Source organism: Macrosteles quadrilineatus, unplaced genomic scaffold, assembly GCF_028750875.1.
Source record: "Macrosteles quadrilineatus isolate MER2022 unplaced genomic scaffold, UCM_ALF_1.0 Scaffold_8__2_contigs__length_117827958, whole genome shotgun sequence".
Taxonomy (NCBI): domain Eukaryota; kingdom Metazoa; phylum Arthropoda; class Insecta; order Hemiptera; family Cicadellidae; genus Macrosteles; species Macrosteles quadrilineatus.
In genome coordinates this window covers 41,630,662-41,650,692 of record NW_026542601.1, presented here as the reverse complement: position 1 = coordinate 41,650,692, position 20,031 = coordinate 41,630,662, and the positions used below count along the sequence as shown (strand labels likewise).

General features: G+C 31.3%; 1 protein-coding gene across 1 annotated transcript in view; it reads left to right on the top strand.

Annotated features, from left to right (window-relative positions):
* The window catches only part of LOC129000341 (voltage-dependent T-type calcium channel subunit alpha-1G-like), a 170,661-nt gene that overhangs the window by 136,102 nt on the left and 14,528 nt on the right, over window positions 1-20,031 (top strand). The window contains exons 10-20 of the mRNA XM_054427304.1: window positions 4-179; window positions 903-1,099; window positions 1,646-1,873; window positions 2,240-2,407; window positions 2,638-2,853; window positions 3,649-3,800; window positions 4,696-4,899; window positions 6,617-6,734; window positions 17,351-17,506; window positions 18,150-18,278; window positions 19,180-19,315. Coding sequence (XP_054283279.1) covers window positions 4-179; window positions 903-1,099; window positions 1,646-1,873; window positions 2,240-2,407; window positions 2,638-2,853; window positions 3,649-3,800; window positions 4,696-4,899; window positions 6,617-6,734; window positions 17,351-17,506; window positions 18,150-18,278; window positions 19,180-19,315 — 1,880 coding nt within the window. The remainder of the gene's footprint in view (window positions 1-3; window positions 180-902; window positions 1,100-1,645; window positions 1,874-2,239; window positions 2,408-2,637; window positions 2,854-3,648; window positions 3,801-4,695; window positions 4,900-6,616; window positions 6,735-17,350; window positions 17,507-18,149; window positions 18,279-19,179; window positions 19,316-20,031) is intronic.

The following is a 20,031-nucleotide window of genomic DNA, read 5'->3' as shown; positions in this document are numbered from 1 at the left end:
CAGACTTGTCGCTCACATGTGGAGGAGAGGGAAGAGAAGACTGATAAAAAAATATCGTCTTTGGAAGTACAGAAGACATCAAAAGAGGGAACAAAAACTCAGCATAAGCAATAACAACGAGGACAACCCAACGTCTGTGGGCAGTCCATTGGCGATGCACCCGTTCAAACCGCAAGAGGGTAAGCCACAAGTTTGTGCTGTTCAACCTATTATGACACTTTCCATTAGCTGAAATATAAATGTCATCGTAGCTGTTAAAGAATGAATTGCCCTGTTAGTAAGAATCGGCAGAATACCCCATGTATTTAAACTGGTTTATAATCATTTGAAGTACATAGGAATAGAACGTTTGTTAAATAACAACTGAACCTTTTTTGTGATGAAGATATTTATCAATTTATATTAGGGCAACTTGTTTCGACAGTTGATATTTCTTGGCCATTTTAATCATAATATAATTAGTTTGGTCAATTAATTATTTTATAAGCATGTCATTTGTGACAACATTTTAGCCATGAAACAAATTAACTGCCGGGCTTATTTATTGCTATAAGCATTGCATACCTTTGGTTGTTGATGGGGTTACTAAGATGTATAATATGTACTAAGATGTTGGTAATAATTTCTTAAATAATGTAATATTTACCATTTATATATATATATGTAACTCGATATGACAAAAATTTAATTTTTTGTCTTAAAAAGTAGCCTACTTTAGAGCCATTTAAATATGTTTTCATTCAATAAATACAACTTATAACTTCAGAAATGTTCAGGATTAAACCCCCAACCTTTAGTGTCAATAGAAAAGAGAACAAGACCGTTAAGTATTAGTGGAGATCACATCTTACACTATAAAACCGAAGTTATAAAATTTGTCCATGTTTTATGATGTTTTTCAGGGGAAAAGTTTAAGTGTACAGTACCAGCGACAGTGGTCATTTCCCCCACTCCTCGACGGCATCGCTCCCCACCACCGGAGGCTCCTCCTCCCACTGTGCCTACAATAGAGGTGATAGAAGACACGCCCCCGAGTCCCAAGAGGCCGTCCTTACTGCGGGTGCCTTCCTTTAATAACGGCTCTCATTGGGAACAGGAGGTATGTCGGTCTTAAATTTGGTGTAAAAGTTAAAAGTGTAATACGATGCTTGAGGAGCACATTATGTAGATAACAAGAAAAATTATATAGTTAATAAAATATTTTTTTAATCATCCTATTTTAATTATAGCAAACATCTTATCAAAGTAGCTGATTAAATTTTTCGATTCATTGATAGAACTCCTGAGAATCCTTTTGTTCATGTGTAAATGTAAGGAAACCTACCACAAAGAAAATAAATGTTGCTTTCAAGTTCTATCAATCTATTGCCTCTGAGGCTTAATGTGGTAGTTGTATGCAAAAATAGTCTCGTTTACTTTCAAAATTAGGTGTACTGCTCATAACCAGGAATTTTCAGCAACATTCTGTATACTATTTGTAATTTTGTTACTTGAGAGTTATTAGCCCCCGCTTAGGCATGTTATAGTACATACAATATAACACTACTAATAAATATATTTTTTGTATAAAACAATGACTTTAGCTACTTAAATAGTTGTTTAAATAATAACATTTACATTTAATAAAACAATTACCCACTCTCAGAGTCACACGGGGGCTAGTCTTCTCAGTCCTCCAGGAACCACGAACCTCTCTCGACGCAGAAGTAGTGTGATGTTCAACGACGTGGTCCTCCTGCATGGAGAGAACACCCCGAATGTTCAGCAGACAAGGAACGTGTGCTCCAGCGAGAAACAGACTCAGACCGGAGAAGGAGATTGGCCTGATAGTGATTCACACACTGTCATCATCCCTTCGTCAGCACAACATCAGGTTGGAATCAGGATCAGAATATGCTTAAAGTGTAATAACTTGTAGGCTTGATTCATAGCTTGATAGCTAGCTTCATCTTTAAAGCTAAATAGATTAATAATTTTGAGATTAATATCTTGATATTTTTAAGCTTCATAGATTGATTGATGATAGTTTGATAGCACCTATAGTTACAAAAGTGATGAGAACAATGATCGGTTATTGGTTGAAAGAAAGTTTGTATTATTCATTTTATTTTAGCCGAACGTCAAAGAGAGAGTAGTTAAACGATATTTCTATGGGTGGGATTATGGGTGCGGTTTAAAATGTGTGATGTTTATATTTCATTGATAACGAAATTTACCACAGAGATATTTCTATCTCCAGACATCAACTGCTGAAGCGATGACTTGTCAGGAACTCTTGGCTCTCAGTGGAGCACTCAGTGCAGCTCTCCCTACAGGCCAGCTTGCTCTCGACTCTTTGTTCAACTCGCTCAGCAAAGGAGTTCTTCAACCTCAGATCCAGTTTGCTACTAGCATTGGAGCTATGGATGTAAGTTTGTTTTTGTCATTTTCAACACCACTCTACACTATTATAATACTACTTTTTAAATTGTCTTCGTTATGACCAGAGCTTGACTAGTGAGTCATAAAGTGTGGGGTTCTTCAATCACAGACCTAAGACCTTAGACAAGTACGTAAGCATGCATGACAATCAGCCATTTTTACACTTGAAATGCAAAATGGCTCCAACTGTTCACAAGTTACGATTGTGTTCAACAGCGGTCGGCCGTTGACTGGACAAGTTACGACAAGCCAAGATCCAGTTGCTGCGGTTGCGGTCATACCTGGTATTGTGCTTTCCAATGCGTCTACTCCGGATGCGGCGCTGCCAGGAGATGTGTACAGTTGCTTGTGGAGCACAAGTACTTCCAGCAAGGGATCCTACTCGCCATCCTCATCAACACGCTCAGCATGGGGATAGAGTATCACAACCAGGTAATTTTATATGAAAAGTGATGTTACAGGATTTTTTACATTAATACTACAACAATTGTCTTACGGGTTTAATCAAGTTACAGACATCAACCTAATATTAAGTATATGCAGGGCAGCTCACTTGAACAGTTGTCTAGGATCAAGTCCAAAACGCCAAAGCTTAGTAAATGTTCCTGTTTAAAATTAGTAACTTTAGAACAATAGCCTCTGCGTTCAAAAGAAAGCTGAAAGGCCGTCCAAAGTCAAATCGGGTGCCAGACAACTAACATTCGATAGAGTTCGTGCTCCTGTGGAAAACAATCCTCGTAGGCCCCCCGAAATAAGCTGCTGCCTTGAACATTTATCTGACCACTCAAACAAATTTTGAGATTAAATTTCATCCCTACAAATTAATTAGAGTAATAATCTGTTTAGTTTTGTTAACTATCCATACAGATAATCATGACGGAACCTCTCCATGTCGACATTCTGGTCAACCTAATTGAATGAATGCACGGAACTGCCGCTGAGCTGTAATGGACATAACTGTACGGCATTAGTCTCTGTAATAATTAATTCAGCCGTTTCCTAGATTTCCTTTATGTGATCGATAAAATTATGGGTTTTGTTATAGTATACTACTAGTTTAAATATGCTGACCTGCAGTTAAGCTTCGGATATAATACGAGTTAGTGAGCTCATTAGTGTTGAATGAATGCACTCGTATTGTTAATATTTAAATTGCCTATTTCATAGATTTGCTTCATTAGGTACACTTTTCATATCTTAATTAATTTGGGTCCTCCATTTTCACAGCCAGAGGAGCTAACAGTAATAGTGGAGACCAGCAATATTATTTTCTCTGCTGTTTTCGCTTGCGAGATGCTTCTCAAGGTGATTTCAGAAGGCCCTTTTGGCTACATCAGCAATGGTTTTAACGTCTTCGATGGCATCATTGTCATCCTGAGGTAACTTCCCTAAACCAAATCTTATGTAATGTGTGCAATTTCTTATCAATAAATAGTCGTTATGAGGTAATTTATAAAACACGTCCTTTGGACCTCCTTTATAGACTGTTTTGTAGATCATTCCCAATCCAATTTTGTTTGTTTCCTCAAGGGTTGAGAGAAAAAAGTAAAATTGTAACTTATCAACTGGTAACGACCAACTCAATTGTTGATCCGTCGACCGCTGGAAACACACATTCTTTTTTTAACCTAAAGGTATACTAAATGATTTGCTCACCGATGGCTGCAGAAAGGTTTATTGAAAGATTTTGGAAATGTTGGATAACTCTATTGAAATAGACAACAGAGAAGTAGGAACTCTAATCGTTTGTAATAATCTTTAAGATATACTTTATTTTTTATGGTGTAAGCAAATAAAAAAAAATCAGATGCTAAATATGTAATATTCTTTGTCTTGTACCTGAAACAATAGTTATGGTAAAAGTACTGCAATCAGTACATATTTCCTCAAAAAGTAACAGAAAGAGAGAGTACCACAATGAAGTTTTACTAATGTAATTACAACGGATGTAGATAAAGGGGTTTAAGCAATCTAGTAATAAACCTTTATGACATTCGTAGAAGTTTTTAAGGTACAAAATTTCTACTTTTGTCGCAAAGTCCTAATCGTTGTGTAATCTACTATTTCCAACACCGTTTTGTTTATACGACTTAATCCCAATATGACTGACAGTACTTCCAATAATTGAATCGTCTTTTTTTTATAACTCATCAAACAAATCCTCCTTGGAGTTCAACATTTATTATACATACCTTAACCCATCAAATATTTATTTAGATTCAAAATAATGGAAGGTACTCCAAATATTAACCACGAGAGTGTAACCTTTTCCAGTGTGATCGAGCTTGGTCAGACCTTCCTAGGGGAACGGGAAGGAAGTTCAGGCCTCAGTGTCCTAAGGACCTTCAGACTTTTGAGGATCCTGAAGCTTGTCAGGTTCATGCCTAACCTCCGCCGTCAGCTGGTCGTCATGCTTAGAACCATGGATAACGTCGCAGTGTTCTTCTCTCTCCTGATACTCTTTATCTTCATCTTCAGGTACGTGAAACCATGCTACGCTCTTGGTGAGATTTTGGTAACGGCCAGGACTGGGAGTTTTGAAGTTTGGAGTAAATGTGGGAAAATCCTTTGATAACTGAGAAAGTTTAAATAAATTTAAATTCAACTGTGGAAACTTTTGATTAATTGCGTTCCATCCACTTGGTAACAATCATTGGCTTAATTTTGGTTTTGTATTTTTGCACAAACAGTTTATACATTCTTTTAATATTATTATAGAAGTACCTACATTTTTAACCCGTTTTCCATGAAATTGACAATTTTATTTGATTCTGTTTTGAATTTGGAAGATGATTGTAAACAACTTAAACTGCTCAACTCCAAGTCTTGTCCGATACCTACACGCTTTGCGCTACACTCACGCATTGAAACTACATCCGTGTCTGAACCATCAAATGCGCTGTCAGCCATCAGTTAATGAGTATTATACTGCATAAATCGTATAAATAATTTTAAATATGTTATTCTCAACGAAGCTTAGTTTAAAGCTACATTGTAGTAGCATTGCATAGTGATAGGATATTAGAACTTTTTCCGCAGTTTTTTTTTTTTTTACAAGTTTAGTAGTTATCCACCTTTAGAACTATGTATGAGTTACTTGCGAAACAATAATATGAGTTAATGCACTATTCCATGTCAAATTATGGCTATCTAAGTCAAATAATACGGTAAGTCTATTCTCAAAGAAAGTGTAATACTCTCTTTAGCTGTTTGGCTGGCAGTAAGTCCAAATTACATAATCTCCCACCGTCAACCCACCAGATAATCCTACCCGACCTTTCATTGTGATGTCTATTCCTTCCTAAGCACATAAAAATAAATAAGCAAAATCTTTAAAATGCATCAATTTTACATGAAATAAAAACAAAACATGAAAACCTTATTTATTTGCATTAATAGAGCCATATAAATAGTATTAACCAGTATTTTCCAAAAATAGGTTTGATAAATAAATCTATGATGAAGTGAAGTTACAATGTTTTAATTAATTGATTGTGTGTATTATTTAATTTTGTAAATTATCAATTATGTATTTTTTACAACATAAAGCAACTTTATAAACATAGTCATGTTCTCAAAACCGTTGATTTCAAACCAAATCACTTTAAAGCTTTTTGAACGTCTTTCTGGGACGCTTAAAATGAAATTATTCATTTAGAATGCTTTGGACTAGGCCTATCCAATGAACTGACGTTAAATTTAAATTTAAATTTTTTTTTATTTTAAATTTTTTACGGACAATGATTGTTTTCTGACACTGTTATACAGTAATTTGAATAGTAAAACCAATCTAGTAAAACTTTTATAGTGGCAGTGGTGACAAATCGCTTATCATTTCATTTTCTGTTTTAGTTCACCTAAAAACCTCATACGTAATTTAAAATTTTAAATACTACTGTACAACCAAGTGACTGCCTACAATTTTAGACGTTTAAGTCATTTCAATAGTTCATAATTTATAAGTAACATTTGTTTTATAGTAAAACGCTAACTAATTTAAACGAACACTGATATTGTATGTTAAGTAAAATAATACAAAAATGTAAAACAAATAGCAAGAATTCTTCCAATTTGTAATTTTGTTAATACATTTTTATTGGCTGTTAAACATATACAAATTTTGTTTATGCCTAGTCGTCCTAGCTTTTACGTAGTTATGCATCTAATTTTTTACAATGTACATTCCGGATTTTAGTATCCTCGGAATGAACCTGTTTGGATGCAAATTCTGCGAACCAAATAATAACGGACAACAGACTTGCGATAGGAAGAACTTTGACTCACTTTTGTGGGCGTTAGTGACCGTTTTCCAGGTATTATGATACTGATTCGTTACTTTACAGCGATACTGACTCCCTGCTTATGTAAATCAGCTGTGTATTTAGGTTTTTAGTCGTATTGTTTCCTAAGTGTTTCGAGTAGTTATATTGTAACACATAAATGTTGACGGCTGCATGAACTGTGCGTCCAATACTAATAGTACACTTTTATCAATACAGCTGATTTTTCTAATGTTAACTAGTTTTTTTATGCACCCGCTTCATGCACATACCGGTAAATCCTGGTTTTTATTTAACTAAAAAAACTGTTTCTACAAAACTATTTTAAAATCACTTCACTTCAATTTTTTCAATCAATTAGAAGTTTGAAAACAGGTGTTATTTTTATTTCAGTTCAATTAATTTAGTAGAACTTTGGAAACGCAAGCCTATTGATTAGCACAATTTCAATATTAGTGTTTTGTATCAAAAATAAGTTTAATAAGGGAACTTAAAATTAAGCATTCCAAATGCAAGCTTTAATTGTAATTTTTACATGGAAAGGTTTTTCCGCTAATTTTTGCTACCTCTCTTCCCCATGCTACCCCTATTTAACCCACTGTTTGTCATTTGACAGCTCAGTGGCGTTGAAAGATTGCGGTCCCATCAAATTAACACGCCCTTTTTCAGAGAATTAGGCAAATTTCACACCCATCGTTCACTTTAATTACACTTTAAGGCAAAGAGATTTTTACAAATTATTGGCTTATGGCAGATAAGGTTGAAAAATAAAACAAATATTTATATCAATGTCTATGTGACTTATTAAAATATCAAACCAGTAAAATAAATTATTTTACAATATAAAATTAATTCAAAATCATATGCATATTGTAACGAGAGGTTCATCATGGCCATAAAGTATTCGTAAAATAAACTTGATACAATTAGTAAGACACAGTACAAACTATATCAATACTTTTGACTAAAAATTTAACTTTGCCCAAAATCTTATTCCACTTTTTTACAACATTCATGTATCAGACTTCTTGTCAGCTTTAAGAAGTTTGCGCATTGTAGAATGTTTTCTAAAATTGGGAGTCGAATTGATTATCATCATCTACATGGATTTTTCTAAAAATCACTGAACCAAGCAACAAAATGTGCATGTATTTTGTAACAATACTGAGTACAAGTGATCATATTAAATCCTAAATTTAAGTAAAGGGACACATTACAGCAGTTACTATATTATCATATATTTATTGTGAGATCAGTAAGTAAATTTTTTTTGATAGTGGTGCTTTTGGTGTGTTCCAAAATGTTACCAATAATTATTGTAGATGCAAAACATACAATATAGGTAACGCTTGAAATTTGATTTGGAAGTCAAGTGAAAAGTAAGAAACATTTAAGGGATTCTTTACTAAATATTTGGTTTTTGGCTGGTAAAAACAAACCGATAATAAATCTCCGTTTCCAGATGTAATAGTTTATTACTAATATACTTTTAAAAAAATTTAAAAAACGGCTTCTCGAATAAATATATTCTTTTAAGTTCGACAGCAATGATGTAGGATAATATAAAATTAAAAACTAATGAATCAGTTTTAGTGGTGTTAAATTTAAAGTTTTATGTTTAACTATTTGTTTGCAATATTCCCTGCAAAAACCCCCTCTACTCTGTTGGACACAGACCTGGAATTGTTTGTCACATTACTTCAAGTCAGGCCAACATGTGACCTAAGCCCTCAGGGCTCTCGCCGTTTTTGGCATTTGGATACTTTATGACCTACACCGCATCCCGGTCAAGGTCGAGCTTCTTGGCGCGAAGAATACCCTGGATGTAATGTGACACACGGCAAAGTAGTATGGATTAGCTTAGTATTATAAATATGAAATACACGAATCTGGGGGGTTTCTGTTAAATTAGGGTTTTTATTGTTTTGTAAAATCTTTTAATCGGAACAACACAACTTATTTAATTATAATTATCCCATAATAGGCCTACCTTTATTGTAATCTTAAATTACTTGAAATTAAATAAATAACTGGAACCAAATGGGCTGACAGTTTTAACATTCTTTGAAGATATTGTTTAACATTTTTACCAGGATTTACCGAATTTAGCTTTTGTTGTTCGAATACCAATTACGATGCTTCGCTGACTCAGGTAATGTATTTTTTGTGAGAAACGTCAAAGTCGCGAATAATATTTTTAATTTTAAGAATAAAAACGAGAAATGATTGTAAGTAACGTTGATTCCATTGATGATGAATTTTTATTTCCTCTTATGATTTAATTGTTACGCAAGTTTTCTCATTTTTCATTATAAAAGTAATGTGAAACTACAGTAGGTAATAGATTTTTTACATAAAAAAAAGTTGAACTTTCAGTTATTAAAATATAATAAATCCAATTTCATTAATTCTTATTAAAAGAAGTAGTAAAATATTTTTTACTCTAAAAATAAATATATTCCTAAACAAACTACAAACATACATAAACAATATTTGTGAATGTATGTTTTATTTACGTTTTTACCTTTACTAGAGCACATCTCTGTCTGTAAGAAAGGGTTTAACGCAGCACACTTTATATGGTTAATTTATCTGAATGTTTTGCTTACATTATGATCATAATTTTTTATACTAATTTTATATTAATTTTATTAACTTTATAGACTTACGGTTTATGCTGGAGTTATTACATCTATCCATTTTTAACAGCGTGAACTATGATTATCAATTACATTTCTACATAATGCTTAGCATACTTTTTATTAATTTTTTCTTAACTATAAAAGATTGTTTTAGTAATTTTTTCTTAGGTAAATGACAATTCAAACAATAAAAAATAAAAAAATAATAATTTATTCCTACGCTTTTCAGTTAAAATTATTGTTAAAAAATTGTCAATAACTTTATTTTAAATTGTTTCGTTATCTTGCAAAACATTTACAGTTGTATTTACAGTTGCAAATTAAACTAACATTTTGAACTATAATTTTTAACATTAAAATTAAGTTTGAAGACAAATTTGAGTTTAATTTAATTTGAATTTAAATTGCTTCGTATCGAGTTTCGTCTAAATGCAGTAATAAAAAAAGAAACTTCTTACATTATGTTAGAAACAAGTAACTATGATAACAAAATACTTAATTAATTTTTTATGAAATGGTGAACATACGAATGTAGGTATTTTAAGCTAAGTAGGCCTATGAATTGAGATGCGGGAGTGGCGTGTTCTTGTAGTCTTGTTACTGACTTAGACCGACATGTTCCTTAGACACACAGCCAATGGCAACTTAGGGACCTACAGTTTATAGTGGAATCCGAACCACATGTTTACCTTGTAATTAACGAATTGGTCTAATTATCAGGATAGTACTGCGGATAGTCGTAGTACTCACTATAATCAATACAATCTTCAACATTGATTCCAATTAGCATCAAATTCCACATATTATGTTATTAAAAATTGCAATACAAATATATTAATTGACATTTTTCTAAAAGAAAAATAACAAAAATTTCTTAAATTATTAGTTTTCTACTCTATCCATGTAAATATGTCTTAAATTATCTTTCAATATATGGCACTTGATTGTTAGTATTGTACACCATAAACCGATATTCGTAATTAATACAGTTGAAAATGAATTTATTACATTACTGTTTTCGGGATTATTATAAGACTTTTTTAGCATTATACATAGTCTAACAACAAACCCCCTTGCCGACATACATTTTTTATGTGTAAAAATCACTTATTTTCCTTGCATCGATCACATCATACAGTCATTTCAACAGTATAAAAATGGATAGATGTTAAATATTATGTCAATTAAAAAGATTTAAGTTATAGTTTTTATAATTTTATATTTTCATAGAGAGAAATTATTTGTCTCGTTGAAAGAGGTTAAAAGTCTTCATATACTGTATGGTGATTGATATAAGTGTGCCAGCAGTTTTATTCGAAAGTTATAAGAGATATAAAGAAATGTTTAATTATAACTGCCTTGGATTTTTTATTTAAACAATTTGGATTTTTATCTAAACAATTTTTTTCAAGTTGAAAAATAATTTTAGCCGACATATTTCCAATATTGCCACCAACTTTGATTTTTCTTATGGAAGGCCCTATATTTTATAGTTTTTTAGAATCCAAATGCAATTTATATAAATTCTTATTATTGTATCTACATTCTAAACAGACCATAAAATACATTAAAAAAATTATTACATTTATTCAAAAATGGCAGCAAATTTGAAAATAGGAAAACTGGAAACAAAATATGGCTACACAAATACTTTTGATGTATTTCTTGTTCTTTTGAGAATGTAGATGTAATTTTAAGACTTATTTACTCATGGCATTTTTGCTCTAAACGTACTCGTTTAGGAGAGCTACATTACGGTATGTAGAATGTACAAAGCAAGTAATTTTTCTCAGTTGTAACACGCTGTAGCTCATACACTAGTAGCTTTAGAAAAAGAGTCCCAAGAATAATAACGTTTTTAAACTGCATTTACTTTCAACAAAACCCATAAAATATTAGGTATTCTTTGAGAAAAATTAAAGTTGGCGGCTATATTGGAAAAATGGCAGCTAAAATTGTTTTTTTTTTTTCATCTTGACCAAAGTTTTTTGATAAAAAATCCAAGGCCTTTGACATTTGTTTATATCTTTTATAACTTTCTAATAAAACAGCTGGCATACTTATAACAATCACCCTGAATATATTTTTTTAATCATATTTCTTGAAAATTAAAATTATTATACATTTAGGGGCCTTGCACATTAAGGTGTATTAAAACCCATATGAACCTATCAACCTAAATCATGCATGTTAAAGTGGTTGTTTATTGATCTTAAACAAGTTTACATGCTTTTGTCAATAAAACATTATACACTCTCAAATTATGCATTAGCACAAAACTATGCAATCGTCCAGAACGCTATTATAATATTATGTCGAGCTTACACTGAACATTGCATGGTCGCTTACGCTTGATTTTGCTTTGACTGGTTCTTTAATACTGCTTTTTTAAATCGATCAAACAATCATGGCAATTTTGTATATTTGGCATTTTGAAATAATACTATTTGGCTGATTTTGCATGTGCATGTGTAACTATTTAAAGAGCACATGTAACAAAATATACCTATTTTTATGCATTATTAATACAATATAATATTTTTATATTTTTACCTTTAGTCTTGCAATAGTAAATATTAAATACATTTTTGTATACATGAAAAAGTTTTAGCATGTCTATTCTTATACATTATCGTTGTTGAAATTTATTTCCATGTTTTCGTTTTCATTATATTTTATATTTAACACCTCTTATAAGTTTTTTTTTTTCTTGCATTATAATAATGTTTTTCCTATTCAGTTTCGCGATTACCTTGTAAATCGTTTTTATTTAGATTTAAACTATATACATTAAAAAAGATAAAGATTCATAAAAAATAGCTAAAATTGTGTGATACATTTTATTTGCTATCTGTAATTTCTCAGCCTGAGTTAACTTTGAAAACACGTAAAACTGATTTCGCTATTATATACCTTTTATCAAATCAAAGTCCCATGTGCTAGTTCTTCTGAGTTCATACTTTGTACGTATGGTGGATGAGTAATATTATAAATGGCAATATGGGAATATTATAAATCTATTTGTAAAATGAAAAATATATAGAAATCAAAATTAATTATACTCGTGAGCGTATCTAATAATATTGTTGTTCATTTTTATGATAGTTTAATTTTAGTGCTAGTTGTGATTATATCACCAAATAAATTTTATTGCTAAACTATTTCGAATGTAAACACTTTAAAAGATTTTAACAACCCTAATTACGATTAGATAATAAGTTTGACTAACCTCACTGCATGCATAACACGTTATCGTCATCACTGTCACTTTTTACCTAATTTTAACTTTTTAAATTGCGTAGTTAGTGCTTTGATAGGAAGTAGATTTTAGAGCTTAAACTAATTTAGTTTCCTCTTTCAAATTTCTAAACTAACCATAATCCATACTTGCAATCTTAGCCGATGTTAAAACTTATAACAAACCTAAATTAAAACAAAAAAAAACTCTCAAAGAAACGAGAAACCTTTTTACCTTTCCTTCCTTCCTTTTCATCGCTTGAAACCTTTGGCTACAGCTTGTAGTGTAGGCTAAGATTTAGATTAGAACAATGTCTGTGGAACATATCTGGAAAGAAGACTGTGTCAATTATGTTGAAACGTAAAATGTTAAGATACTGTCTCTGGAACAAAACTGTTTAATCTTTAATCGTGTTCATAAGTTTCAAAGTTATTTATGACATAAATCTGTAATATAACTTCAATATTTTCAAGGTAAGTGTATTTTTATGTGTTTTAGTAGTAATATACATTGCGTACGTTGACCAAAATTAGTGTTGATCGAGGGAGCATATTACCTTAAATAGAAAGCTAAATGCCATCTTGCATTACAGTGTTATCTAAATTTCAATTGGTAAAGGAACGGTAAGGACAGTTATTTACCTAGCATAGTTTCCAACATTTACCTGCTGAATGGTAAATAACATTTTAATATATAAAAAATAAAAATAATGTGCTTTATCCTTGAAAAGTATTGCTCAAATATATTGCCACTGATCAATTATATAGTAGGTATTTTACTTCAAGTTCTTTAAAAAGGGGTTATAAATAAAGACAACAAAACGCTGTGTGTAAAAAATATATTTTAATCCTTTACAAATTTTACATATAGAGGAGTTGAAGTTGAAGGGTTTGAAGAATCTGCTACGGTATATTATTTGGCTTCAATACCTTTCAAGGAGGTATACTAACACTTTTTTTATTACACTAGCTTGATTCAGTAACTTAGTTTAATATAGGTTTATTCTATCTAATAACTATAATTTTCTTTCCAGATATGTTATCATTGATTACTTTCACAATCTGTCGTTAGTGTCTAAAAATAGTAGGATTACCATAAAGCAATTTTATGAAACTGTTTAGTTACATTTTAACCGCCACTAAGTGTTTATACGTACGGTACTAAAAAGATTTTTTTCTTAAATGAATACTTACCGTGGCATTTAGAACTATTTTGAGTGAAAAAACTAAATTTTATTTACTGTAACATTAAGGATCACGTTTGGATTTCAAATAGCTTTATTATATTTTTTGTAATTATTAAAAAGTGTTTACAAAGTCTAAAGAAAATTGATTTAAGTTTAAATCAATATGAAAAGTTTAAAATTTTTTACGGACAGTACCAAATCTGATGAACCAAAAAGAGGAAATATTTAACTATTATTCCTCTTAAGGTTTTATCATAAATAAAACTGTCTGTATTGTTTAACTGGTGCTTGAAATGCTGATCGGCTTTGCTTTTTAGCTTTGCCTCTTCACGCTTTGGCTTTTCTCTACTGGTCCTATATTTTGCACTGGTCTACTCTATGTGTTGGTACTTGTTTATTGCTGTAAAACATGTGAAGGCATTGTACAGTGTATCATATTTTTTGTTAAAGCACAATTTTAAAGTCCACTGTTGACTAATAAATAAACCCCAGAATATTCACAAAAATTGTTAAATTAAAACAAATGTTTAAAAATCATATAAATTGAATGTTGAAAATTGTAGGTACATTATATAAACGACAAAACTTTATAACAAACAAACAATTCACGATTTTCTTTTTTAGTTCTGAAAACGTAACTGCAAAAAATTTTAAAAAACCTTTTTATTTTGGTAAAAAAAACCAAATATGTATATTACATGTTATTTGAATCAACACATTTATCGTATGGGGGATCACACCGTTGCATGCAAGTTGATGAACCCAAATAAAGAAAGATATACGGAACCGGATTGATAAATTCTTAAAATAAAATATACTTCAGAACTGTTCTGTAATCGGTTGTACCTTAAACTAACATTAAACTGTTTCAGTAGCTTAAAATTAATAAAGGACAAGCCGTATTTTTGTTTTATTTAGTTTTCCATTCGTGATTGTCAAGAAACTATTTTAATTTACTAACAATAAAATATAATTGTTGTTAAATTGTTAATTAGGGTACACGGACACAATAAAATAATAATTCTATAAAAGATATTTGATCCTATGATTTCAAACCGATCGAGCGAAAACCATCTTTTAAAAGATCAGTTTCTATTCAAATATTGTCTCATAAAATATTTGATTGTACAACCCCAATGTATCCTTCAATTTTATTACATTTAACACAAACTTGTATGAGACTATTGATTATTTTATGATAATTAATTATTTGGAAACTATAATTTAAACACGATCCACATATAAAACACTTTAATTTGTATGCATACTTTTGATTTTATGTTACAATTGCAATTTAAAAGACAAATTTATATTCCGTAAACCACCCTTAAAAAGGTTTGTCATTCTTTAGAACAATATATGCCTTGTATTTTTAAAGATAAACTAATACTTAGGTAATATAAATAAATACCACGCTACAAAACACATGAATAAACAATGGCTTAAAAAACGACAGTTAAAATCTAATAAACAGACGACTCAAAAAGTGTAATAAGAACAAAGAGGCCCCCGGCTAGCAATATTGTTTTGGGTTCTGTTCCAGTATTTTAGGGATGTATCTGTTTGGCGGTAAGTTTTGCATGCTCAGCGACGGATCGAGAGAATGCAGCTGTGAGGAAATCGTCAACAAAGATCCAAAATGTGTCTGTGACAGAAAGCATTTTAACAATGTCCTTTGGGCCACCGTGACAGTGTTTCAGGTAAGTCGACACTTCCCACTCTACACTTTCTCTCTACATCTTACTCCTCACAGTAGACTTGCCCGGAGTTTGGTCCAAAGGATTATAAGTCACGTGACTTGTGACATCACATGTTGATAATTGTGTGAAGTGCATAGCATCAGCAAATTTGAGTATCACATGCATATTTTCGGTCTTAAAATTGTACAGTGCCTATCAATGTAAATTTAGATAGATTTTATGCGTGAACACATTTTGTGAATTTTATAGACTTGTTTATAGTTTATACCGAGCGTACTAAATATCAATTAAATTTGTGAAGTTCATTTATTGCTAACTAAATTATATATATACATATATATACATATACATATATATATATATATATATATATATATATATATATATATATTACTGTAATCTTATCATCTAAATATTTGTTAATAGATAAAAAACAAAGAATATTAAGAAAATATATATTACTCTAATTATAACTATAAAAATTATTTCATCCTAAGACTTTTAATATATGTCAGCAGTTACAAACATTTCTACATTTATTCCTAAATCCGTATTAAATGTAAATTGAATACTTAACTTATGTTATTTTCACCAGTAATGACAGCTAGGTTTTCCGATAGTTGTCCGTACACACGATAAAAATATATGAATAAATAATGATTTATTATAATCAAAATATGGCCAAACTGTTGGTAAGTTTACCACATGCATAAGCTATATACATGCACTTATAAATATATTTGATGTGAAAGGCTGTTTCATTTAATTTTGTAAATTAGTTATACATTTTCGTAATATTTTAAACACAGTCTAACAAATTATCTAAATTTCCTTTATAGTAATCTTTGGAAACAAAATAAAATGAGGATACTGATAGATTTACCTTCACATCTACTAAGTTAGCTTATTGTACACCATTTTGTCATTTTTAAGATGTTACATGACAGCACTCATAAAAAAAACATTGAACACTTCCATAATGTAATTATTGTGTACATACACGGTTTGATGTAATATTGTGAAAGCATTCTGGAAGGTATGTTTATCAGATAAGTACTATGCATGAAATTAGGTCCTTTAAAATTAGTGCATGGCTTAATTAAAGTTTTTTATATTTAAATTTAACTAGTTGTAGTTTTGAATGAATGACACGATTGCTCTTACTTATGTAGGTATAGTGTAAATTATGTATATATTTGAAAATTTGTGTCTCGCAAATTATGCAATACATAAGTCTTTATATGTTCATGTTCAAAGTCACTTTTCTGTAACGGTCAGATTTAAGTACATAATTTTTGTAACTAATCATTACGGAAAAGGGTTATCGTTAAGAGAAAGGTTCATGTAAATACATGCCTTTTCCAAGTTGTATATATCTTGGTTGTAATGGGCAGGTTTCTGCAGGCTGCAGTGTCATTTGTATGTTGGATTTATTTAGGTGTACGATTAAACAATTGTACGCATGAAGTAATTTTAGCTCAAACTCACAAGTAATCATTTATTATTACAGTCAAAAGTATAAGTAGGTACGGTACATATTTTTGGAAGAGTATAAGCAGAATTGTAATCATGGATCATGGATGTACTAAAACAGTATAACACTTACAACTTATACAATAAATTACTGATTGGAATGTTGCCTAATCTTTATAGTGCTGATTTATGGGATCTAAAAGGCAATAATTTTATGATAGATTCACTTTGAACACCGGTAGCCCAATTACATAGAGATCATTAACGTAGTGAAATTTAAAGGTGATTATAATAAATTACATTTTGGAAAACTAAATTAACTTCACGACATTGTCAAATTTTACATTCAATACCGTACAAAGTGAATAATGCTGAGATTCAGGTCCGATTATATGTATTTTTTATGATAGATTCTCACCCAAGAGGATTGGAATGTTGTCCTCTTCAACGGTATGGAAAAGACAAGTCACTGGGCAGCATTGTATTTTGTGGCGTTGATGACGTTTGGAAACTACGTCTTATTCAACTTGCTGGTCGCCATCTTGGTGGAAGGATTCTCATCGGAGGTAAAATTCGTAATATTTATTCTAAGCTGTGTGCTCTTTGGACATAACATTCAATCAAACCACTGTATGTTCATTATGTGAACAGTTTAGGTGAAAATTAAGAATATAAAACATCTTACTACAAGTATAATGTAATAAAAACACATTATTAGTTTGACAATGAATGAGGTTTGCTCTGATAAAAATACATTCCTAAAACATTGGTTGTATACACTATTGATGCAAGGCCGCATGAAGTAGGGTGAACAGATAAGCAGTAATCAACGAGAAGAACGCCAGTACTGATGAAAAGTGAGTGTGACCCCTTGCATTCATGGCGAGGATAATTTTTTTATGTTTCTCCTTCGTAAATATTAACATTAAATGTATTAAGTTGTGTAAATCTGTGAAATCTATAACATTGTTAATATTTTTCCCTAAAGAGTGAGAGTCGTCTCTAAAGATGTCATTGATAGAGCTGCAATCCAGCCACATAGGGTGGTAACACTATTTGAGCTTCATCACAATATCGAACATAGTTTTATCCATGTATTACTGTCCAGTACTGCTGGTTGTCTAGCAAATGTGTGGTCTATGTTCATACGTAATCCATCGTAAAACTTGACACGTACTAACGTAAGCCGCTTGTTACAAGCGTAACGAGAGGAGAGAACGTGAACAACGGGAGCTTGCTAAGGCTCAAGCCGCCGCTGCAGCCAGGAAGTACTCCGAGTGCTACAGTGACGACATATACAGCTCCTGTTCTGCATCGGAGAGCGACAGTTTCCAACAGGTCAGTCATAGATTATACTATCAGTGTCACAGTACACTTTAAGATTACATCCATGTTTTACATCTCCTTTGTTTGGTACCATTCTTACTGATTCTACTAAGAATGTTTTAAGCACTTAGTGCTTAGCACTACAGCAACGAGATGTACAGCTACAGCTCCGTTTCAGAGACCGATAGTTTCCAATATACAAAGATTGAACTATGTATTTCATGATACACTATATGTGTCATAATGTATAATCTGTGACACACCACACTTCCCGGGTCATAGTACATGTGGTGATATTAATTCTATATTTTTCATCCATATCCTTTGTATAGTTTTATTCTTTTATTTTCAATTTAGGTCACATGTTCAGTTACCAGTTTTGCTTCCATGATTGTAGTATAGCTTGTATAAAACAAGTTAGTTCAGTTGTGTGTGTAGTTAACTAAAGGAATTTGAAGACTGTCTGTATTCCTTATTAAAATAATTAATACTTGAAATTGTAATTTGACGTGGGTTACCCTTTCTGCTTCACATTGATTTAAATGTACTGTATCTTGTATAATCTTTTGCTATATTCTCGGAAATTCTACTGTAAACCCATCCATAGCCTATGAAATGAAACTACCAAGATGTTTTCATAATACATTATTGATTAATCTTACACTATAAAACGAAATTGCCATTATTCACAATAATACTATACCACAATGGTGGTTTTTATGGATGCTACTAGTTTTTATGCTATAGATTAATGACATTCACACCTTCAGAAGACTGCTACGGGGTTCGAAATCAAATTTTTATTACTTAGCTCTAAGTGCTGATTAACATGTTACATGTATTAAAATGTTACTCTTATTGATGATGTGGTTTTGATATTTTAGTTTTGTTATTTAAAAGTTTGTTTCTTTAGGAATACAAAAACGAGTGGGAGACGGAACATACTAGAAAGTCAAAGGACAATGGGCACAGAGAAAAGGAGAACTGCTGGAAACAGAAACGGAAACAGAACAATGGGCAGTGTGAAGCAAAGTGCAATATACAAAAAGGTAAGTTACAATGTAATGTTGGAGAGGTAAAATAACCCAATTACCAAGATTATTATAATGTACCGTACAGTGCTAAAGTCTGTCGTTGGTGTTTGACAATGTTGCACCGGGCTGTTTTTATTGATATGTTAATAACAAAGGTGTAAACATAAACATTCTGCAGACGCTCCATTATGAATTAGTGCTATGAATAACGGCGGTTTATCAGGCCGAGTCTGCAACGTTGCCACTTTGTCTCACTGCGGCCTTGTATTAGAGGAAGCTATCTGCAAGTAGGCTTTCCACCTATATCTATATCTATATCTATATCTATCTATTCTATCTATCTATATCTATCTATATCTATTCTATCTATATCTATATCTATATCTATATCTATACTATTATATAAAAATCTAATGGTGTATGTCTGTATGTGTGTTACTAATAGGTGCAAAAACTACTGAACCAACTGGGCTTAAATTTTACTAAAATATAGCTAACATACCAAGGACCATTATAGGACTATTCACATTTCAATACTGACCGTAGGCTTTGCCCCTTTGGCTTTAACAGTTCTGAGGTGAGGATTCTAAAAGTAAATATTGACATGGCTGCGATTAGAACACTAATAATGATTGTTTTATTTGCTTTGACATTTCAATGTAAACAAGAAGAAATGCTAAATTGCATATTTCACAATTTCAGACAGCTGATACAAAGAAGTTAAATATAAT